The sequence below is a fragment of the Hippocampus comes genome, unplaced genomic scaffold, assembly GCF_001891065.2.
Source record: "Hippocampus comes isolate QL1 unplaced genomic scaffold, H_comes_QL1_v1.1 scaffold62, whole genome shotgun sequence".
In the NCBI taxonomy this organism is placed as follows: Eukaryota; Metazoa; Chordata; class Actinopteri; order Syngnathiformes; family Syngnathidae; genus Hippocampus; species Hippocampus comes.
In genome coordinates this window covers 225,018-250,003 of record NW_017806062.1, presented here as the reverse complement: position 1 = coordinate 250,003, position 24,986 = coordinate 225,018, and the positions used below count along the sequence as shown (strand labels likewise).

The 24,986-nt window shown below is 42.8% G+C and overlaps 1 protein-coding gene across 2 annotated transcripts in view; it reads right to left on the bottom strand.

Moving 5' to 3' along the window:
* The window catches only part of LOC109529898 (PDZ domain-containing RING finger protein 4), a 172,189-nt gene that overhangs the window by 5,945 nt on the left and 141,258 nt on the right, over nucleotides 1-24,986 (bottom strand). For both annotated transcript variants that reach the window (XM_019893413.1, XM_019893414.1), the window contains exons 2-4: nucleotides 9,838-10,091; nucleotides 8,086-8,188; nucleotides 1,904-2,002 (exon numbers count right to left, since the gene is read on the bottom strand). In XM_019893413.1, the coding sequence (XP_019748972.1) occupies nucleotides 1,904-2,002; nucleotides 8,086-8,188; nucleotides 9,838-10,091 (456 nt within the window). The remainder of the gene's footprint in view (nucleotides 1-1,903; nucleotides 2,003-8,085; nucleotides 8,189-9,837; nucleotides 10,092-24,986) is intronic.

The window sequence follows — 24,986 nt, the reverse complement described above, 5'->3', positions numbered from 1 at the left end:
GCTCAAACCCGACACGGCATGCGCTTGCTGCAGCTAATTTGACACAACAAGGGGGGGCGGGATGCACGTGTATGTGTGTGTGCCAATTATTTTTATTGTCTCTGAGGATGCTGTGGCACTTTATCTTGATCACACACCACTCCTATTCAGAGCAGCACTCAGGACACTATGAGGTGGCTCCAGAAACGACGGCGGGGGGGGGGGTTGGGAGTATGCAATGGAAATTGAAGCTTATTTCGTGTTTAGTACTGTGGGAGGGGGGATATCGAGTCAAGTCAACCTACACAAGAATAAAGTTGCATTGTTATGAAAAGGGAATGGGGCGAGGGAAATGGCGTCGTGTGACAAAATTCAGGTCATCATGTTACAAGTGAAAATCAAGTTGCTACGAGCTGCGTGTTGCACTCTCTCGTTTTTTTGTGAGTGTGTGGGCAAGCCCGAGTGGAACTTCAACACAACTGGGGATACTTCAGATGAAGAGATGAATGATAAAATCTTGTGTCATTGTGTTTTTCTGACACGAATTTCAAAAGAGGGCGGCCCGGTGGGGGGAGTGGTTAGCGTGTCGGCCTCGTGGTGGAGAAGCGCATGGTTTGAGTCCGTCTTCGGTCTTCCTGTGTGGAGTTTGCATTGTTTCCCCGTGCAGGCGTGGGTTTTCTCCGGGTGCTGCGGTTTCCTCCCACATTCCCCCCCAAAAAATGCATGACAGGCTAATGGAACGCTCTAAATCAGAAGTCCCCAAACTACAGCCCGCGGGACGGATACGGCCCGTCTGTACATTTTGCCGAACCCCATGAAAAATTCAAGAGATGCATTCTCTTTTTTTTTTTACAGTCTGGCCACGTCATTGAGACTTGGACATGCATAGAATGTAACTTTCTATTTCACCCTTCTGTATGCTCTGCCCTATATGAAACCCCTCCTTCAAAAAAAAAAAAAAAAAAGCAACGAATTCCGACCCGGAGTCAAGTCAAGCGAACTTCTCTTCACTTCATCAAAATGCAGCACGCTCGTCTTAAACCAACTTTTTTTTTTCCCTCCCCCTCTTTCCCAACAAATGCTGCCAGCAGCTGTCAGAGCGCGATTTTATATTCCGCTCGGCTTTCAACTTCAAACGAACGCAGACAAAAGTTACAAGAAATGGATACAAGAGGACCGCAACTCGCGAAAGTGAGTCTATGCGTTCATCTCGCTTCAAGCGACTCCGACAAAAGCTCAACATCATTTTGAGAGTTAGAAAATAATGTTAAAATGACGCTACGAGCAGGTCCGAATATAGCAGAAGTCCGCACAGCCAAATAGTGGAGGTGCCTCAAGCGTGTGGTTGACTCAAAATAAGAGCGATAGCACGGTCACTTAAAGTCCATCTGATATGAAAATAAGATACTGTATACAGTATGTGTGCCACTGTTATTCGAGTTCAGGAAATAATTCTTGAGAAGCGGAAGAAGAGAAATTTGGTTTCCGTTTCTACGAGGATTTAAAAAGTGCTTTAATTTAATCTAATTATTTTTTAATGACTGAATAGGAATATGGTTTCTGCCAAATGTGGAAAAACAATCAGTTGTCATAGCTTAGCTTAGCGATATCGCTAAGATCCGTCCCATTCTATCTTCTAGTGCTGCAGAACTTCTCTTCGTTCACAACACGTGAGAGCCAAAAACAAGTCTGCAGGTACTTGAGCGTTTTCAATTCGGGCTCCAGTGGAATGCGCTACCCACAGAAAGGACACCCGCTACCTCGGTTAGTTAATGTTTTAAACCCGACTTCAGACTTGTTGGAACACTCATTTAATCGAACAGCATGTTGGCCTGTTTGACTGCCGCTTCCTCTGTTTGTAACCCCACCCCCACCCCCAACCCCGCCTCCTTCCCAGATCATTTTTAATTTGCCGCGTACTCACCTCGCTGACGTAGATCGCAACGTCCTCTTCCTCGTCCGTCCTGTAGCACAGAGTCAGGCCCAGCTTTTCTTGGTTGCTGAGTCGGCACAATTCCACTTCCTGTGTCAAGGGAGAGAGGAGGAAAAAAATATAGAGCAAATGTTGCCCAGGGTGTTGTGCAGATGAAAGAAACTGCGGTTCTTCAGCAATTCTTTAAGGTCGAAGTGAAACCGGAGTACCCGGAGAAAAGCCACGCAGGCACGGGGAGAACATGCAAACTCCACACTTCGAAGTTCCGACCGAGTCGTAGTCCTGGAAAAGTTTTTTTGGGGACGAGACAGTACGCTGCTTGTCATGTTAGCATTAGCGACTGTAAAGAATTGTGTGCGGTCTGAAATAAGTGGTATCGGTGGAATGCCTGGCTGTAAATAAAGAACGGCACGGGGGAGGTGGGGGGGGTGCTCATCTTTAGTCTTGCTTTAAAAACCTGGCGCAGTGAAGATCAAACGCATCGGCAAGTTTGAGTCTTCAAGTTGAAACAGAAAATTCCGACTGACTTTGAACATACTGGAAAGCAAACTTCCCCTCTGACTTTCGGGAGCCGGAAGGAGTTTGATCACGAGAGACGCTCTCATGCGCGGGGAATTGAAATGTCACAGGAGATCAAGTGTTTGCTTTTTTTTTTTTTCCGCCTGAGTTGGCGCCAAATATAGACCCTTAAACCATAAATAAGATCAAATTATGCAAATGCAAGCAGGCGTACATACGCTATACGCCGCACTAAATAATTCTTCACCTCCCTCTGGTGAGGCATCAACACACGATTGACTTACATGAGGCACACACATCTGCATCGAGTCGTCATTCAAGTTGCCGGGCCCAAAACAGAACTCGAATCGCCCGATTGCCACGCCCGTGTCCGATTTCTTGTTTAAAACCTTACACTGAAACCCTAACTCCAGTTTGAAACCCTAATTTGAAACCCAAGGTGCAGTTTTGAACTGTAACCCTAGGTTAAAACCCTACTTTGAAACCCTGGCGCCAGTTTAATATCCGAGTGTGAAACTCCCATGTGGGTGCGGCGAATGGGGCTTTTGCGCAGATTTTCAACACTGTGGAGTGGGAGGTACCTTTCTGAGAGGAAGTGCTGCCTCAATGAGTGAAAATGTTTTCGTTTTCGTCCCCCGGTCTGACAGGTGACAACAAAATGCACAAGCTGATTCATTTAAAGGTTAATACTGACTAACTTTTGATCTACTAAGACGTTAAGAGTATCCGCAAGCAATTGCACTTCAGGCACAGCGGCTCGCTCAAATCTTCGAGCTCTTCAAACAGTTTCCGACACATTGCCCACATTTTTCATGACCTGTGAGCACACACCTTCAAACCAAATCAAACAAAGCTGCAATCTCTTCCCGAGTGCCTCTGCGGATCTGACAGCTTCAAATCTTGCTGCTCGAAGTGCCACGAAAAAGAAATGTGTCGTCTCAATACCGCCATATGTTTGCACGCCATCCCCGACGTTGGCAGAAATATGATCCCGGCTCATCTCGTGACGCTGCGGAGGCGGTAAGACGAGCTCCAGACCACAACGCGGCACACCTCGCATGCTAATACGACGCGAGAAGGATGTTGAAATCGCTGGCAAGGTCTCCATCCGTCTCAGAATAACGGGCACAAATTGGCTGCGAGCGGGCGCGACATCACACCTCTCTGCCTCATCGACGCAAGTTAGGCGTGAGAACAAACTACACCTTCCTCCTGTGGAAATAAATAAATTAGAAATAACATGAATAACATGCGCTCGTTAACTCATTCAATCCCAGCGTTTTAATGGATTTTGACTGATCTTGCAAGGCCCACGGAATATTTGGTTCTAATGCTTTATAAACATGGAGCCTACCAAAATAAAGTTTGGACTCTGTTCTTTCAGCAGAAAAAAAAATTGTTCTTTGATCTTTTTCCATTCTGAAGCAATCGTCATTACAAAATGGCTAAGTTTCATGGAAATGGCGATTCCTGGGCAAAAAACGGAGAAAAAGAGCTTTTTGTAAAAGCATGCATTACAATCACGTGAGGCACCACTGCCACCTACTGGTCGCTTTTTTTTACACGATTTACAATGCAAACGGCTTATTCGCATTCACAGATTGCATCAGACCCTCCTCCTCTCTGTGACGCAAAAAAAAAAAAAAAAAGATTTAGACGTACAAATACGTCCTTGGTAGGCGGGGCCTAATTAAAAAAAAAACGTACAAGTACGTCTTGTGGAATGAAAGAGTTAAAGGCAGGGGCTGAGAGGATCCAGGAAGAAAAACGTTGGAAAGAAAAAGCCTCAGGAAAAGCGACATAAAAGTCCAGGAGAGCTTATAATAATACATCTGTTATATGGGTTGTCACCATATTTTGTCCTGATTTTGGAATTGATTGAACAATATGACTGGCTGCTGACAGAGTTGAGTAAATAAAGTGTTACACGCCTCGATAAAGTTTACTGCCTACAATTAACGTTTTTTCTCTCTCTCTCCCTCCCTCTCTCCCTCCCTGTCAGTAAGCAGAGAGCAGTTACACACGGAGGAGAATGAAGTGAGCAAGCATCATGCCTTTCTGTTGATTATTGTGCATTTTTGGAAAAAAAAAAAAACTGCCAGCGGGTCCTAGTTAGCCCCATGGACAATATAAGGGAGCCCAACAGGTCCATTCTAAAAATAGCTCACCAGTGACGGGTGTATGTTTCTTCAGTACCTAATATTCCAAATTTTGCTGGAAAATAACATATATTTTGTTCAATGGAAAATTTGACTGTTTTTACCCAAATATTACAATATACTGTATATATATATATTTTTTTTTTAACTCTATTTTTAATAGCGTGATAAGTCAAGATCTAATATCGGTATTTCAAAGGTTTTCTTTCTATTTTTCTTTCTTCCACGTCGGTCCAGTCAAGAAATGTCGCCGGAAGTATTTATTTGTTTAACTTTACAACAGAGCGAGAAATCACGTAAAATTGGCCCATTTTCGGCAAATGTTTTGGGAATATTTGAACATATTATAATAATAAAACATTTCATTTATAGGCGCCTTTCAAAACACTCAAGGACACTTTACAATCAAGAACAAGAACAATAAAACGACAGATAAAATTATAAATAATAAAAGAAGAGATTATCTTTGCCTAATGTTGTAATGTGTGGAAAAACAAAACGTCGGACTTTTGGGAAGATTTCACAAGCGCTTGCATCGACCTACGTCAGTGTTTGATGGTGGTAGAATTCTGCAAATAAACTGAAGCATCCATCTCGAAAACATCTTGCCTCTGAGCAGCCACACAAAAATCTATTTTTTTTTTTTTTTTTTGTGTGTTCCCCATAGGAGATTAGCACCCGGCACAGAGATAAGAGCTGACAGTAAATTAACGGTGGCGGTGGGATGATCTAGTGCGAAAATGTTGGGCCCGCCATCAAGGGCGCACTGCGGGCTGTCATCATAATGGCGCCTTTGATGAGCAGTAATTGAAAAAGCGGCCACAAATGCACTGAGACTGCGAGGGGAAACCCGTCAACAAGCGCAAAAGTTTGTCATTTTCCCTGTGGTGAGTTCATCAAAGCTCTTGACAAAAGATGGTCAAGATCCCTTTTTTATTTTTGCTCTTTGTCTCCAAATACCACAAACAAAATGTCGCCGGCAATAATGCGCGGGGCCTCGTTTGGCGGAATGGTTTTTACACGCACCGCATCAACGATCGTAAACCAAAGTAAGCATCAATTATTGCTGGAGTTGATTGCCTCCTGACAGCAGCTCATGATCACGTTGCAATTTTAACGTGGAAATAAGCGACACGTTGAGAGCTATTTATTTAACGGGATGTCGTTTATGATTGGGATCGTACTACTTTGGGGATTGAACTCCATTTGACGGTCGTCATCCGCTCGCATGTTCGCCCTGCGCTTGCATGCCTTTTCTTAAAGGTACGGACATTGCAAAAACGATTATACATTTTAAAAAAAGATCATACAAGGGTAGGTAGGGATACCTTTGGTTGAGGTCAGTGACTTAAGGTTACTGACATTACCAAAATTCACCGAAGGAGCAGTGGAACAGTTTCTGACCTTGGTGCAGATCAGGATTATATTTGGGGAATTTTCAATAGATATATAAAAGACATTAAAAGTAGCTAAAAAAAATTATGTTTTTAAATATATATATATATATATATTTAAACACAGAAAATAAAACTAATACTAAAACTAATACAGACTAAACTAAAACAAAGCATTTTCAGAAAAACTCAATTAAATAAAAACGAACTGGCTGAAAAGCAAAAACAAACAGGACGAAGGGTGAGGAGGGGCAGTACAGCAATTATATATATATATATATATATATATATATATATATAACAAAATTTTTTAGCTAGTTTCCAGCATGTTCGTTTTTATATTTTTTTTTCCCAAAAATGCTTTGTTTTAGTTTAGTCTTTATTAGTTTTAGTATTAGTTTTATTAAATCCGTGTGTACTTATTGAGTCATAAAAACTTTTTAAAACTACCATTCACAAGTTCAACACAGGTACCGCTCAGTAGTTAAAGGCAGACTTTGAAGCGCAATAACTGCAGTGCCTGAATCTGCTTCTCAACTTCGACGTAACACACAAAATCTTAAATCAAGCAAGGATGGTCTGGTTTCCTTCCTTGCCAACTTCTACATTGGATCGGTTGGTTGAATTCCACACATAACACGATACAAGTCACTTTAATCTGTATTGCTGGGATTTCATCTTCCCTCGAGCGTGAACAGGATAAGCCGTGAAGAAAATGGATGGATGCATTTGGCATATCAAAGCGCTTGAAAAAAAAAAAAAATGAAGTCGGACTGCAGGTACTTTCCGAATGAACTGATCGTCTTCTCCGTTGAATGGCCCGTTCTTGAGTTTGGAACGCAATAAACAACAATGAAGACAGCAACAAAGGCCGCAGTGAGAGCCGGCAACATTTACAACATCTGTGCCCACTTTTAACAAGAACAAATTGATCTTGGATTGAACCAAAGAACGTCAGCTACACGGGCATTGCACGGACGGAAAGGTGGTCATGCAGGAAAGGTGAATTGGATTTCAACGGCTCCTCCGCGAAGTGGCGGCAAAATGCTTCTCCTCGACTGCCACCTCCAAGTAAAGTCATTGAAAGAAATGTCTTCCCTACGTCCTCACTTCAGAGGCAGACGTTTTGGCTGCAGCAGTGCGCAGGCATGAGCTGTGACGAGCAAAAAAAGCCCGTCGACTGTAATTGGATTTGTTCACAGCAAAGAGGCTTACAGAAAGGCTTTAATATAACAATATTATATTCCAGCGACATTTCAAAAGTTCAATTCAAAAAGTGAAACGCACATATTCATTAAACACAGGAAATACTTTTTCAGGATTTCAAATGCTACTTGATTGATGTACTTCAATACTTAGGATTGTTTCTTATGACAGCTTTAATCGAAATTATATATTTAAAAAAAAACAATCCTAAAGTCATTTATTGGTTCACTTTTTGAATCTAACTACTGAAACGGTTGGTTTAACACGATATTCGAATGCGCATGTAGATCTTTATTTTGGGTGAATTTTCACAGAGCTAATTTATCCCTGGACAGGAAAACTGCTCAATTCAATTACCGTATTTTCCGCACTATAAGGCGCACCTAAAAGCATTCCATTTTCTCAAAAGCCGACAGTGCGCCTTCGACTCCGATGCGCCTTATAAATGAACCAATATTCTGATTTCTTGGATGTAGTATTTTAAATGTTCTGTAAAGGGCTTTGTTGCAGTTGCGAAAGCTCCATATAAATAAAGCTGTACTGTATTGTATTGTATTCCCTTTAGCGTAGTTCCATCAAGTGGACGCATAACGCAACCGCAGCCACTATTGTAGCTTCTATTCTATGCGCCTTATAATGCGGTGCGCCATATATATGAAAACAGTACTAAAATAGGCCATTCATTGAAGTTGTGCCTTATACTTCGAGGCGCCTTATAGTGCGGAAAATACGGTAATTCATCGTTACATTTATGCAAAAATGTTTCCCTTCATCACGTCCACATATCCAAATAACTTTTTGTTGCGAATATGACTATTACCTCAAAATCATATCAAAATTGACCGAACGCAAAAACATGTTGTTTTATTTCGCAAAGACGACTCGGAATTGCTACCTCATATTCCAACTCTTCCGTCCTGTCAGCGTCGACGGGAAGTGGCGAGAGGTAGTCGGTGCCTTCGTAGTAATCCTGCTCCATCGTGTGTAGGGAGTGGCAGCTGTCGGAGGGAGGTCGGGAAAACACAAAGAGGCGGACATAAGTTGCGTTTTCTTTCAAAGCCCTTTCAACGGCGCCGAGTGACAGCATTTCCTGTCGCCTTTGTCTCGGCTGCGATACGGCGAAGAAAGACGGCATCGAGGGCTGTCACTGCGGCTTGAGTGTGTGCGATAAAAGTAAAGCCGTTCACTAATAACAGCTCATTCCCGTGATTTGCCTGCTGCTCTTGACTGGTTACTCCCCCCACCCCCCTCCACTCCCTCGCACGCTCTCATTGTGCAGCACCAGCCTATTATCATGCCGTCAATTTCTGAGAGGCAGCATCAGGACCACACAAGATTTTTTTAATTGAGCATTCGGAAAACAATCGGAGCCAAGAGTTGTTGCGGTGTGCCGCTTTTGGTGCCCCCCTCGGCCTGAATTCTGCATGACCTCAACACAGCCTTTGCTTTGAGATGACGTCGGCTATGCCAAGCGTCCAACGCCTCCAGCAACTATGCCCCCCTCCCTCCCCCCAAAAGAGACGAGCAAAAGTGACAACAGTGGCGCTAGCAAGCGTTCTTATTTCCTGCACTGTGACGGGAAAAGGGCCAAGATTTGGCCTGATAATACTCGACTCAAATCGGTTGTTTTCACATAACTGTATTGTATTATAGAAGGCATCACTATCTTTCTTATTTGAGCAATACATTCAAGTGTCAATAACTCTGTGAATCAACAACAAGTAAAGGACAAACAAAAAGAAAAGTTCCTGTCGTTCCATTCCCAGGAGATGAAACCTACTTTTTAAAATATGCAAAACTTTTCCCGTTTGTTACTTTGTGATGCGCGGAACACAAAATCACCGCGATGCCAGGGGAAATAATGACTCCTGTTTCTTTTGTTGTTGTTGTTTTTCAAGGAAAACCTCTTGCTGATGCTCTCTTTGATTTGCATGTAAATATTTGTGTCATTAACTTTGGTGATAAATAACATCGCTACTTCTCTGTGCTCCCTAGTTGGATGATAATTTAAGATTATGCTGTGCAAAAAGTTGCGTACAGAGTATTGGTATTGTTTCATTTTCTATTGTACAAGGCAGCTCAACTAATTTTTCCATTAATATAATATTGTGTCCTGTGGCAATGTAAGCACAGAAGCTAGCAAAATAAAGAGGAGCCTTCTTGTACCAACAGAAAAACAGTTTGCATTTCACTTGAACCTTGAACCTTGAACTTTTTCTTTCATCAGTAAGCAGTCGAAGGGTTGGCTCTATCAAAAAACGCCGGTTTCTGACCAAAGCATGGAGAAAAACTAGCTTTTTTTTTTTTTTTTGGTGAAAAGAAGCATGTCTGTTAATCATAAAGCAACTATTTATCACATACAACTCCAAACATGACATGAGCCACACTCAATGAATGGCTTGAGTGTGGCTTTTTTACATGCCATTCACCATCCAGTCCAATGACCTTTTTACTAACTACCACAAAATATACACCACTCATATATAAACTCAGTTCGAGTGCCTGATACCTAAACGACCTAATTTTTATCTTCAACTCAAAAGCTGTGCTAAACTCACACCATTCAAATGAACCGGACTTTAGGTGTCAAGTGGTCTCAGGTACAGTACAAATGTCCTAATGTGAGCGTGTAACAACGTAAGCCCACCTGTCGCTAAGCAAGAAGGGACAGACGTCCGGCACGGGAGGCGTCGTAGGCCGCAGCTTAGCCAGCGCCACGATGTGTTCGAAGGTGATGTCGGTCTGAGTGCACACATCCACCACATGGATTTCCTGAGGCGGGCCATGGGGTCGGCCACTGGGGGTCCGCCGGATGACTTGAACCACGACGGGGTCCTTGGCGGGGAGGAAGCTCTCCAACGTCTCCTCATGGCTGGATTTGGACAGCTCTCTGCCATTGACCTTCAAGAGAAAAGGAATGACGTGCATGAGAAAACCATGAGAGTTGTTACCAATGAGAATGGCCAACTTGCACAAAATTAAGAAAATAGTTGGAAATCAACTACATTTTTTTCATAAGCTGGGAATGTAACACAAAAACATTAAATATGGACAGTAGATGGCACTATCGGGTCCCTGTGAGATCACCATGTAGAAAACATGACTTCTAGTCATGACATTTGGGTTCTTTGGAACATCGACTGTTACACCCAGCTTGTGGTTTCTAAATGGGTTGTAAATCTACGACAACAGTGTCAGAATAGAAAGAAAAGATGACAGAGATGATTCAAATTTACAAATACCAGAAGAAGCGATGAGAATACACATTCATACACGCACACACATGCAGGGCACGATGGACGCACGCACGACTAAATACTATTACTACTACTCCTACTATTAAATAGCATGCAAATAGTAAAATTGTTGCACTGGTAAATATTTGGAAAATGGAGTCTAATTTTTTATTTGGTAGTTTCTGTGTTCCATCCATATTTATATAGTCATAAAACACAATATTCTTTTAGCCTTGAAAGACCTGTCAGAATGCTCTGAATTGGCTGACACTCAAGAGTTTCTCTTTTTTTAAATGGGTATTGAAAGTGTTAATTTGTCACATGAGCATGCTTTAAAAAAAAAACAAAAAAAAAAAAAAACAAAAAAAAAAAAAAACAAAAAAAAAAAAAAACAAAAAAAAAAAACAACAACAACAACTAGCGCAGCGCCTCAGTGGACATTCTGCTTGTCTTACTGGTGTATGTGAGCCATCAGAGAGCAATATCATACGGGTAAACACCACATAACGTACATGGAGATAGTCCTTCAAAAGGTAGATGACTAATTTTTGGATAGGATAATTGGTCATTATTGTTATCTTGTCTGACTTCATGTGTTGCTGCACCGTTTCTGCTCATATAGCATTTACTCGATTGTGACTAAAGAAATCCAAGGGATGCGAAAACCTGTTTGACACGACACCACTCGAGACATTCGAAGCCCAACGCTCTTCAAACCGTCTTTCTTAAATCCCTCATATCGCCATGAAAGGAGCAGAATTTTCCGGCAGACTGGAGACCATTTGCGCTACAGCTGGAACGGGTAAAGAAAATCATCGCTTCATTTAGCTGCAGCAATTTCTCTGGAAGAGACGCCGTGTGGGTTGGTTTGTGGCGCATCTCGAAGATGTAAAAGTGGAGATGATCATTTAGGTGAACCGTAGCGATGCATAATCACACTTGATGTATTTTAATTAGGCCTGCTCGCACTGATCGACGAAAGTGAAGAAAAAAAGGTCCATATAAAATGTTCATATTACAGGCTTCAGCTCACCCCAGCGAGCGATCAGAAGAATATGTGCGCGTTTGCCGGGGAAGAAGGACTTTTGACAGAAGCCTTCCTTAGAAGACTAAATCTGTCATTTCCACACTTGGTAAAATTCACATTTAACACAAATCTATAATATTGATCAGTCTCCACGTGAATCTTTTATTTTTACAAATTATTGACCGATCTAAAGTCTTGAAAATGGCTTGTCCTCTCTGACAATGCAATGGTATAATGGCTTGACAAATTTGCATTTTTTTGTGTGTTGGGGGGTACTTAAAAATGATGGTTTTGGAGTGACGAGGATCCCACTTCAACTATAAAAAATATATGTCGCAAACGTCAAACTAAAAAGATCAAAACGTCTAACGGACAGCGAACAAGTTCTGAGCGCGAAAGAGATAGCCGCTAACTAATTAGCTGCTCTAAAATTAAAACATGATCAAAGATGGTGTGTAATTGTTAAACATCTTAACCATAAACTATTCCCCCACCCCATATATTAAAATAATACATTGAAACATATAATAACATGGACTGTTATTTCTTTTTTTTTTTCCCCTGTAGCTATGTTAGCATCTGTGGCGCAACGAGATGTGGAGGTGACATCACGCTGCATGAATGCAGTGTATGCATTTTCTTGGTCCGAGAAAGGAAAAAGTCAACCTGGAATTGTAATCCAAGCACGTTAGCATTACCTACGACCGAATAATTAGCCAAAAAGAATATCAAACTGAAACACATAGGATGGTATTTGTACAACATCGGAACAATGCGGTGTTCAGCTGAAGGGGACTGTCATAAATTCAGCACCCCAATTGTATCGGCAACGAAAGGTGTTTGATTCGTCTTTTTTTTGTGTGGAGAATATGCGGGGGCTAAATATGCCAACTCTTGGTATTGTTGAAAATTTCCCAAAGTCTGCTCTTGATATCATGTCAAAAAGGCTACGTGGTCCGGATGGCGGACCATTGTCCAGAGTCCGCCATTTAGTGACAGCAGCTTTTTGAAAACAAGTTCATCAAACTCTTAAGGGAAAAAAAAAATGGCAGAATAATTACCTGGCTGTACAGTCAGCGAGTGATGCCATGTAAAAACTCCCCCCTCCCCAGACAAATCATATGCAACTCCCTCGGCTCTCGTGCTCCGGCCCTGACCTTTATTTGTAGTGATGCTGCATTAATCACCTGAGCAGCAGATAAACTGGGTCAGCCACTCCAGCAATGCAGAGCACCAACATAGCAGCGACATCTTTCATTGCCGCCCGTTTCCAGCTACTCAGCAATTATTAAAAATGCAATATGTCCATGATGTGCTACATTTTCAGTAAAATGAGGCTTTCTTACAATTCGCCGATATAGTACATGCCCCCCCCCACCCCCCATAGCACCACCCTCCCTTTACTGCTTGGCCTGCGGCCTAATCTTGGAATTTTGTGGGGGAGTCTGGCAACAAAGGAGCAGACAAATGAGGCAACCCGTGGCGTATGACAGTCCTGCAGAAAAAAATGATCCCATTGAACCACCCCACCCTCTGGAGAGCTCGGCCTGCGTGCTTCGGCTCCTCGCTAGCCCCGCATCCTTAAATCCGACATCAGGTGGTGCTTCTTCCATTTTTCCATTTTTTTTTTCATCATCTGTACCCTTGTGAGCCAGATGGAACAATAATCCTCAATCAACACATGAATAATAAGCGGCCTTAAGTGCTGCGTGAAGGAGTCGCACGGTGGATCTCAATGAAGCTAACGCGCAGATTCTCTATAGGGTTGAGGTCACGGTGTGATTTTCCTCCCTTTGTATTTTGGGAGTGACCGAGAGCCCAAATGTTTTTCGATCATTTCAACGAGATTATCATGACATCAAAGGATCCGTACTTTTGGCACATTTTACTTGGGTGGTGTACCATGATATTTTTCCAATTTAAAATATGGGCCCTGGCTCTAAAAACTGCAGGCTTGCCATCTCACTCTCCACAATTGTTGCCCAAAAAAACCAATCAGCCATCCACAAGGCACCCATTTGGACCAACCAAAGCAGCACAGCACAGTTCGCTGCTCACAAATGGCTCTTGAACAGCTGCTCTCCTATTACCATGCGATTTCTTTAATACACCCTCATCAGAACAAACGCCTTGGCTTTCAGAGTCAAATTATTGAATAGCATCATGATTTCCATTCCTTTCGTCAGGCATCGGGCTATTTTGTATTTTTTTTTTTTTCAACAGCCTTCTCATTCAATGATGAAACCAAGACTTGTGTGTTTTTGTTTTAGCAGTCGAACAGGTAAATCGTCTTATCTGGGTAATGAGTGAACCTTTCTGAGAATTATTTCAGTGATGTAAACAGAGTGAAAAGAGAAACGTGCAGAGGAAAAAAAGTGCCCCAGAAAAAAAAAAAAAAAGTAATTTCACTTAAATCCTTTGTGAGCATCTCGGTGGGCAAGTGAACCAGGCATTTCGAAAGATGGTGGTGGAGGTGGTAGGGGGGGTGCTCTTCATTAAATGTGGACTTTTAGAAGATAGGAGCCAAGCCCTGCTGCGAATAGCAAACCACCCCCCAAAAAAAACTCTTTTGTAATATTGTGAGCTGATGTCTGTTGTATCGAAAAAAAATAAAAAATAAATTCAAGCAACAATAAAACCATCTCAGTGGACCCCATTTCACAACCTGCATCAAAGAATTAACTCTGTGTGTGTGTTTTGGTTCTCCCTTTCATTTTTTTTTTTTTTTGCAGCCCTTTTTCGAAATGGATGACAGTAAGAGGTAAGAGAAAAGTGAGAAGATCCAGCAGAGGTATAGTGTAAAGACCTGCATTGTGAACACACACACACACACACACACACACACACACACACACACACACACACACACACACAAAAGACATCAGTAGTGTACATAGTCTGACATTGTCATTGCCAGAAACGTGGATGGCAGAACAAGTGTCGTTTTTGTTGGAGAATGTTGATGGTTTGTGTTCCCATTTCTATTGGTTTGGAACAACTGGCACATTTTTTATGAATAGTAGTTATTTTTTATCGGTATGGTGCATGTGAGTCTCTTTTATTTCTACTGATCTTGTACAAAGAAACGGACTGCATCATTAGCTTCTTGGGCTAATGCTAATCACTCAAATGTCTTTCAAATTTCACTGCCTATTTGTGGTTTATAATTTCACTGACCGTATTTGCATTTTGTATGGCAACAAGATGGCGGCAAAGTCCCGTCTGAATAGGAATTGATCTCGAGGAAGTACACTCAGTGGCACTGGATAGTTGCCCATGGCAGGTTAACATTTGCTGACTGAATGTTTTCAGAAATGAAGTAGGAACTCTACAGTTGTTTGTTTCATGTCTAATAAAATATTTTTTTCTTCATACTGTATACATGTATTTGTAATTGACATGTTTATATTGTATTACATGTTCATGTTTTTACATTTATGCACGGGACACTCTGAATTGGAAAAGAGGCACTTTTCATTTGCTGTTTTCTGAATGTTTTCAGAAATGAAGTAGGAACTCTACAGTTGTTTGTTTCATGTCTTATAAAATAATTTGTCATTGTTTACACTGTATTTCATGTTCATGTTTTTACATCTATAAATGCTCATACTGTATTATGCATTGTAGCTGGCGGCCATTTTGCTGGAAATGTTTACGGCGACCTATCGCTATAACGTGCAGATTCGTTATGTCCCTCGAGTTACGTTGTAACGAGGTTCGACTGTACATACCTCAGCTACACTTGTTACAATTTATTGAAACATTACAAATTTTCTCAATACATTAAAAATAATCAAAACAGGTTAGCATGTTAGCTAGGCCCTCGAGGTTCGACTGTACACTGAAGTGCTAGCTGTAGACTCAGCTGAGAAACACGCTTCATACACTCAAATGACCGCTGCAAATAAACTCATCTGTGAACCACGTATTTTTAAAAGTAATGTAAGACAAGTTTGAAATGATATGAGACTGTTTTGGGATCGTAGTTTGTGGTGTATTTAAACAGCTAAGATAGGCAATTTGGGTGGTGGCGCGATCGTCATCCCTGTTCTACTTCTCCCGTCCCCTTCTTGCACTCGTAAGCTCATGCGGGCAATAACGCAGCTGTTGTGCTGATCCAGTGCAGATGCTAAATGGCTCCAAGAATTCCACATGTGGAGTTAACTTATCCAATCGCTCCGGAACCAAACCGTTATTCATGAGGAGTCATTTGGCAACACGTGCGAGCCAGCAGAGGATCAGGCGGATGAATGGAGGCCAAGACGCATCTGCCGGCTGTTTGCACAAGAAGATTCAGCAGCTGCAGCCTGGAGTAAGGAGGGATGGAGGGGGGGGGTCGACCCAGCCCGCGTCCCCAAAAGACAACTTGAAGCGATGCCAAGGCAAATGCAGGAGAATAACTTTATCTTAGTAGAGGAAATCCCAATTTTTGGAAACAAAGACGTACAAAGTTTTCTTTGGCAAACATTTCGCTACCTAAAGCTGTTCATGTGTCCATTTTTCCAACATTGATTCATCTCACTCACAGTTTTGAAACTGATTCGGTGCCTCATCTTAAGTATACTTTGGGGCCGCAGCTCATTATTTCAAACTGTGCAGACAATTTACAATTAAGATTGCCTTTCTGGCCCGGTTCATGACATGTCAGAAACGAGGCAAAGGTCTTGATCCTTTTTCTCCAAAGTAAAGGCAGATTTTCAACACAAATAGAAATCTGCTGTTCCCAAAGGACTACAGAAATCCAACAATGTATTTGACAGTTGAGAGGCCGAAATTTTGAGGATTTTGGATCATTTTAAAATAAACTACGTCTCCGAATGATGAACCGATTCGTAATCGAGTAAAAGAATTCTCAATTCAACTGATAAATGGATTCGCGGTTGATAGGATTGTTTTTTTTTTTTTTTTTTCCGCAGGGATAAAGCCTTTGCCTCATTTTTGAAAACGGTCCGATGTTGGAAGTGGTACACATATCTATCTATCTACAACCCTGAACAGGATAACCCGCATAGATCACGGACGGACTTGCCACGGATGTAACGGATTGTCTTCCACTGTACAAGAATAACTCCTCATCAGAGACCGAGGGCAGAACGCAGTGACAGAGGCAGTAAAATGTCTCCAGTTCATCTCTCAAGATGTCAACAGAAGCCACCTCGGACGCCGCCCCCCCCCCCCGTTTCCTTGTCAAGATGCGCCAACGCAGACGTCAGCTCGCAAAGGATCGCTGACGGAAGTGATGGATGGACTCATTCTGTGCGGCAGGCCCCCCCACCCCCGGGGCGCAAGACTCGGTGAGTCCATTAGCTCTTAACGCTTACGAATTAACTGCATATATTACTTTACAGATTTGAATACTAATAAATTATTTTCCATTCCGAGGTGCGGGAGGATGCAGGCTCGTCCGCAACTGGAACGAATGAAGCAAGCTGAGCGTAACTCACAACCAAAAGAGGCGACAGTGGAAAGAGTATCCAGAGGTTCCTTTTTAGCCAAATCGCGTGACCTTGGCTTTGCCGCTTAGCACAGTGGTACCTCTACTTATGAAATTAATTAGTTCTGAAAGAAATTTATTGAACTAGAAAATGTTGTAAGTAGAGACGCGTTTTCCATGTAAATGCTCTAATCCGTTCCAAGCGCCCCCCCCAAAAAATTCAGACATAAATGTTTCCTAAAGCATAAAAAGCATTGACACATACGGTAGAAGTCCATCTTAGCCAATGGGATGCCAGCATGATGCTCAGTAATAGCCAATGGCAGAGCAGCTACAAGTATGTTGCGTTCAGGTAAACTCGGAGCTGCGAGTAGCAGCCCATACTGTATTTCCACCTTTCGTAACTTGAATTTTTTTTCGGAACAAGAGGCAATACTTTCCTGTTGAGACGTTTCGTAACTTGAAAATTTTGTATTATGTTAAATTGCTCCATGTACAGCACTTTGTATGCAGCGATGGCTGTTTGAAAGTGCTCTATAAATACAGTTGAGTTGAGTATTAAGAGACGTTCATAATAACAGACCCCCCCCCTCCCACACACACACACACACACATACAAAGTTTCCGCATGCCGGCACCTGCTGTGTGTGTGTGAGTGGCGGCCTGCCGAGTGCAAAGTGAACGCAAGGCAGATCAAGGTAAGTCGAACATGTAGGTCACCCAACCTCGGGAGCGCGACGGTTACAAGCGGCGATTACACGCCAGGTCTTCATATTTTTAGGGGGAAAATAAAAGGCCAACATGACCCCGCAGTGTCGCCGGTCACTCAGTCGTGTGAAAAATGACTCCGCTGTAAAATATTCACACCAAAAAAAAAAACATCATAGAGAATGTCAAGAAATAAAGTGGTGAAACGTAGTTCAGTTGAAAGTCATTCACACACAAACACACACAGTTCAGTTGCATTGATGTGTTGACATGGGTCCTAAAGGGGCGTGGCCTAGTGAGTCACTTTTCTCTCTGAGATGAACAAGACAACTATTGGTTCTAGAAATCAATTGAACTGACTCCCATAATAAAAAATAAAAAAAAGAAAGAGAGAACGCACTGGGCCCTTTCCAAACACTTTCTTTAAATCATTTCGAGGTTGTTTCATTCAATAAATCTTTCTGGAAGAAACACACGGTAATGACTCGTGCAGCCAAAGTGGTCGGATGTCACGCAACAGAAAGTAGCATCCTTACGAGCTTACCTTCAAACCCCTCTGAGATCCTTTTGTTTAGCCATGCTTCGTTTTGTTTTCGTGTGGTTTCATTTGGGAAATGGCAGCATGCAGATAAGAGCCAATGAGAAGGGGGAGGATAAAGTTGCACAAAAAAAGGAAGAAGGAAGGGAGACATTCATATGCGGTGCGCCTTGAAGCTCCCGGGGAAAACCTTTTGGAGTCTTCATCTGCCTCAGACGTCGCCCTCCCCCTGCCATTCACGTCGGCGCGGAGAATAAACAAGACGAATACTTTTGGGAGCTCGGCGTGGCAAAAAAAAATGAAATAAATTAATAAAAACCCTTCCCATTTGGCTTCGCTATCGTCTGTTGTTGTTGTTTTTCCCACCTGAGTCTGAGCAACAACGGAGCAGGGAAGAGTGGAAAAGCGTCGCTGCGCATTTCCCGCTGCTTGCGCATCGAGTCGGCTTTGTGAAAACAATCCGCCGGTTTTCCGTTGCGTCCTTGAACGTCACACTCAAGTTGCATTTAAAAATAAAAAATAAAAAAAAAAAACAACAAACTTCAGTGATTGGCTGGCAAACTGTTGAGTTTTGTTTTCGTTTTTTTACATTGGGAGGGGTTAATTGTGGGTATGATGCACTGGCCTTTTAAATTGCAAGCAGTTGAGGAGTACTATTGAGCAAAACTACCAGCAGAGAGTAGCGATGCCGCATTTTTGATTGAAAAATCCCCTTTGTTTGCCAACTGTTTACAGGGAGAACATCGACGGTCGACAGATTTTTAGTCGGACAATTGGAAGAATCCTTTCAAACAGGGAACATGAACGTATCTTCATCTTTGTGTATGTCAGCGGGATCAAACTCATTTTTGTCGCGGGCCACATCGTAGTGAATGTTGCCCTTGGAGGGTCGTTATGACTGTGAAACCATATGAAGAAGTCAACTGCTGTATTGAGGGGGTTGGTAACATAAAATGCTAAAAAAAAAAAAAAAAAGCTTTTGCGGGCCACATAAAATGATATGGCGGGCCAGATCTGGCCCCCGGGCCTTGAGTTTGACACCTGAAGTGTATGTGTTATGATACAAAAGGTACGACTATGTCATGAATGGAAAAAAGTACGGCAAAGTTGGAAAATATGGCGACGGAACAGTCCTGGTGAGTTGGTGTCGCTCCGGTGCTCGTATTTCACAAAATAAGATTATTTTGCAATCAAAAGCCATTCGGAAATGAGGAAGTAGCCGATTTTATTGAAGGAAACTATTGTGCACCTATTGGAAGTGTTACTAAACATTTTTTTTTTCGAACACAAAAATTGACAGGAATTAATGGAGGGTCCAAAAAGGACTCCAAACGGTCAAGTGTATTTGTGAAGAGCGACCAGGCCGCTATGCTGTACAGTTAAGATGCGGCTCCCGCTTTTTCACGCTCTCCCTGCTTTTGTTTCCTCTCCACACTCCAAATGTCTCATTTTAATAATAGGTGTCAGGATGAGGCACGGGCCGCTCGCTCTTATGACTGCATAAATCACTCTTACACAGTCAGCGATACCGTCGGAGAAACGCTCCAGTGACATGAAACCGAGAGCGCGCCAGCCAACGCGCCACCAGGGAAACCTGACAAAAACCCGCCGACATCTCTACACAAACCAATATACGGGCCCCACTTGAACCCCTCCAACCACATAAAACGCACTCCCGCAGGGCAACTGGGTTATTTTCACATTTAAAGGCCCCGCGCACGGCCGCTGCCACCGTTTTTGAACCGGCGGAAGATTTGATGAATTCTGCCAATTTTCTTCCCCGAGCACCAGTCTTGTATATGGGGTGTGCTTTTTTTTTTTTTTCATATGTTGCTTTTTACTATCCAATCGCTTGGTGCAAGGATGGCTGTTGTAAAAGAGGAGCATTTATTTTTCGTGCTAAATCTGCCCGGCAACACGGTGATGGTCACGAAGTGATTGGAAACAACGCTTACTTGGACTGACTGGTCATCCCCTCTTACGCTTTCCCGGCAAACGTCAGCTTTTGCCAACGCATAGGTCAGTCATTCCCAACCATAAGTGAGTCATTACTTTTACATTCAAAAAATCTTTCAAGTCGCGCCATCAAATAAGAAAAAAATTGACAAGAAATCAAAAACAAGTGTATGTACTTTGTGTCATCTACTGGGAGAGGTTGAAATTGTTCTGCTTGTCTGTATGCAACGCTAGCATAGATAGATGAACAAAAACAATTTTTGTGGTCAATCAATAATACCTAAATACAATTTTTTTTTAGGGCTGGGAGAATGGCATCGAGCCGATACTGGCCTTATTTTAAGGTAACGGGCTCCCGGTATCGGGGTCGACGCAGCGTGAAAACCTGTCGCAGTATCGGTCTGAGAGAAAGCGGTATCGAACATTCCTCCTAATTTTCATACCGAACAACGAATAATTTCCCACATATTTGAGAATCTTTCATGGGACCCTGGTAGGGGATCGTGGGCATACTTTTCGGGAACCCCGGGACAAAATCCCCGAACTACTTTACGCAGACGGCTTTCCAAAAAGCCAGAATATTTTATTCAGTTTTCAAAAGGTTTGACCCAAGAATCTTTATGAAGGTTGGGGGCCGATTTGGGTGGAAATGGATTGTAAACTTGTCAAAAATGGCGGCCCCTGAAGGGAGGTGCCATGGCAATATTTTTATCAGAACAGGACACTAGCCGTGTCTCCATTTTGGGGATTAAACCATCTATAGTCGCAACAAATTCGGAGGCAGCGTCAATAAAACGTGTCAAAATGTACATTTTAGCCTTTGGGAGATTTTCCTTGTGATACCAGGTGGTTAAGTGTTGCCATTTCGAGCGTCACACATTGTAACAGAAAATACAATATCCATCCATCCATTTGCAGCCGCTAAATCGGGACACAGCGACAGACTTCTTGTCAAGCTAGCACTTATACTCCCCCCCCAAATGGATGTGACACGCCCAATCTTCGACCAATCACATCCCACATTTTCCCAATCTGTCTTAATGTGATCCTTCCCCACAAGGATTAAAAAAAAACAAAAAAAACAGGTGTGTCAGGTTAGACCACAGCAAACTCGGGAGGGGATAAATTGACATGCAAAGATATCGAAGACCGTCCACCGATCTTCTGCTTCTTCCTCGTCACAAACAGCTTCTTACTGAATGAGGGAGAATGGGCGGATTGGGAAATCTTATGGCGGACATCACCTGGTGGGAGGAGTGCCAAGTTAATAAGCTCGCTCAAGGTTAATGCTACAAGGGGAGTGTCGTTGTTGGGGAAATTTCGAGATGCTCATTTAATCTTTGCACTTTTAACTATCAAGATCTCCTTTGGCGTCTTCGATCGTTTTTTTTTTCTTCATGTGGAATGGAGGAGAAAAATCAAATTAGGGGGGAAAAAAAAAAAGTTTTTAATTACCGGCACTTAGTGATGGGTTACTGGATGCAGATGTGCATATCAGCATTGTGAGGACTAATGGTGCCGGACCACCTCTTAAAACACGAAAGTGAGGCGCTGAGATGGAAAATTTCTTTGTTCATGCCATTGTCTTTAAAAATTGCCCCGCGAGCTTCCAAATGAAAGCCGACACAGGTGGCAGATGGCAGATGAGTCGGGCCACCGTCGTTCGGGGACGGACGGTCCCCTCGTGGCGGGCTGGGAGACTTGGAAAATAAAGCGCGAGCCACTTTTATTGCTCTTTGCTCAAGATGGCATATGAGGCAATTAAAAGCGGATAAGCACTATTTACACAATTCCAGACGCAATGGTGAGCACAACAAAGACAACCCCCACCCGCCCCCCCGCACTTCCCCCTCCAATGGGCTGTAAAGACGGGGAGAATAAGAATGGCGGCAGGTGGGGGGTGAGGGGGGGGGCACGTGCAGCTTTGACAGAAAGTAAATAACCAACAGCAAATAATGACCGAGGAGTTACGAGAGGTCAGCGAGGACCCCCCCGCGGCTGCTGAATGATCTCCCCGTTAAATATTATCTGGGAGGCTCGTCAGTGCAACACAAAATGGTCGATGCAAATAAACCCCGGGAATCATATCATTTTGAATTATTGCCGTTGATCACAAAGTGATGAACGTCGAGTCGATGTTGATGAATCCATTGCCATCCCTGAAATGTTTTCGGTTGCTATTGGTCTCATTTCAAATCACGTAAAATCCTTCCACACACTTGTAGAATAATCCGGACGTGTGCCATGGTACGACACACATGTTGCCATATGAATAGCGTTCTTGCTCTCATGCAGTGGTTGGCCGCACATGATTGGTCATAATGTTTTGGCAACAGAGATGGGGCTTGACTTTGCACCGGTGCCCTCGCTCGCTCCCCCCGATTGGTAGAAATATTGTAAAACAAGCAGGGGGATCAGAATAGCAGAAGCTAACGCGAGGCTAACCGCTATTCTCATCTTATTTTCCTATTTTGGGACTGGACGCGTTTGTATGAATATCGATGTATTGCCTTGTCGGTCGGCACATTTCTCTGATCAACAGAGCGATCTGGCGACGGCAGAAGACAGGCCAGTCAAACAGCCGCCGCAAACAAGATGTTAGAAGTTGAGATGGCGACAACACAAGATTGCGATGACTCAACTTGAAGCTTTAAAGGTCAATGCAGAGTAGTTACGTCGATGTATCAGTTCAACCACTAATTGGAAGTACTTTTTAGCCCATTTAGTCGGATTTGCTAAAGTTTATTTGCAAATTGCGTACGATAAAGCTCACGGCAGAAGAGGACCAACAAATAACCAACAAGTGAACAAAAGAGTCTCCAAATGCTCCGGTGAGTCTATTTTGTTGACTATCCTCATCGATTTTACAGAACCGGAGGCTCAACTTGAAGCTTTAAAGGTCAATGCAGAGTAGTCACGTCGATGTATCAGCTCAACCGCTAATTGGAGGTACTTTTTAGCCCATTTAGTTGGATTTGCTAAAGTTTGTTTGCAAATTGCATACGATAAAGCTCACGGCAAAAGAGGATCAACAAACAACCAACAAGTGAACGAAAGAGAATCCAAATGTTCCCGTGAGTCTATTTTGTTGCCTATCCTCATCGATTTTACAGAACCGGAGAGAGATCTGAGCATTTGGAGTCGAGTTCTGGCAAAAACATTTCGCGACCAATTTGACGCCACGCCCCGCCCACATTTATTGACGAAGGGGGAAAAAAAAGAAATCTAATGCTTTTTAATTCCGCACTTGCCATCTGTCTACTAGAACCATTTCAAATTTGGTACCGATCGAATCACGCCCTCGAGTAGTTTATTCATGGACAGCCGCTGGAAATGAGCAAATTTGTTTGAAAATGACTGCTTCAAATCAGCCCGACTATCTGTTTGTTTTGTCATTTGGTTCGATTTTTGCCATTAGACAAACTATGGCTACCCTGAAGACCAAGTCAATTTGCATATTACGTCGAGGCGGCCTCATAAAGCGACCATCAGAACAATGGCGGAAGAGCGATTAGCTTATTGAGCACGATGTTTTGAAGACGATAACGTCTTTCAGATGTCAGTTTTGCAGACTAATACACAATTACCGCCTTCACAAAATTGCGACAATGGGAAGACGTTTTGCTTGGTGGTAAGGCTGTGGTTGCGTTATGCATCCATTAGATGGAGCTACGCTAAAGGGAATACAATACAATACAGCTTTATTTATGTAGCACTTTGACAACCGTTGCAGCTGTAACAAAGCACTTTACTGAACATTTAAAGTGCTATGTCCCAAAAAAAATAAAAATATTGTTCTATATATAAGGTGCATCGGATTATAAGGCGCACTTTCGGCCTTTTAGAAAATGGAATGCTTTTAGGTGCGCCTTAAAGTGCGGAAAATACGGTAAATAGAAAGTTATGGACTACCCGACACTCAAAATAGTTCCGAATACCGACAAATGAGAATTGTCGTCTTCCTGACTTTAGTGTCAAACAATAAAGAACCCCAACGACTAAAATTGATGATGTCTCAGTAAGAGCGATGACGAAAAGAAGAGGCGCAAAGTGCTTTTCAAGAGCCAAACTTTCACGGCGTTCACGAGGAGACACTGATGAAGCTGCTTGTCCCTGATCTTTTCCTCGTAACAAGCTGTGGCACAATACACGATTAAAAGGAAAGACATTATCTTCCCAGAGCGATCACCGGCGTAATCAATCTGCCTCGGGGTGCCCTGTGGGGACGCTTGTGGGGAAAAAAAAATAAAAAAATTGCCTCGCGAGAGAAGAAGAGGTTGCCAGAGTGAATGTAGTAGTTGTTTTTTTTTTCTCTTTCTCTCAACACACTCCGGTTTCACTCGTCAGGTCGCGCAGTCAATAAACAAAGGGAAGAGAGAGGAAATTGTTGGCAATTTCAGGGCTTCGTGCTGTGTCCTGATTACACAGTTGGAAGAGGGGCTTCAGACATGATGAGCAGAATGAGAATGAGAGCAAGAGACACTTTATTAAATTAACACACACTCTTCGACACGCACACTCGGAGAGGTATGAAAAGCCTTTTGATTGCGGAACTAAAGTCAACAATCCTTAAAAGTGTCAGCCTTTTTTTTTTTTTTTGACTGCTTCTTTGCTTGATGAACCATCTCAATGATCCTTGAGAACATTTCAGTCGGAAAGCAGACAAAAGGTGAAGCACTTATATAACAGGGGGAGAGCCTATAATCTTGTCGCAAAACGCAAAAACGCGTCGACCGACGAATATCGACGTCCGAGCGGCGAATAACTGTCAAGGCAGACATGCTGACCGTGGAAGGATTTTATTGGCCGGCGTAAAATCCGATCAGCGTGTCTTGTCGGACAACAGCGTGCCTTCTGATGATAGCAAACAGCGTCCGCCGCTCTGTTCCAAATGTAA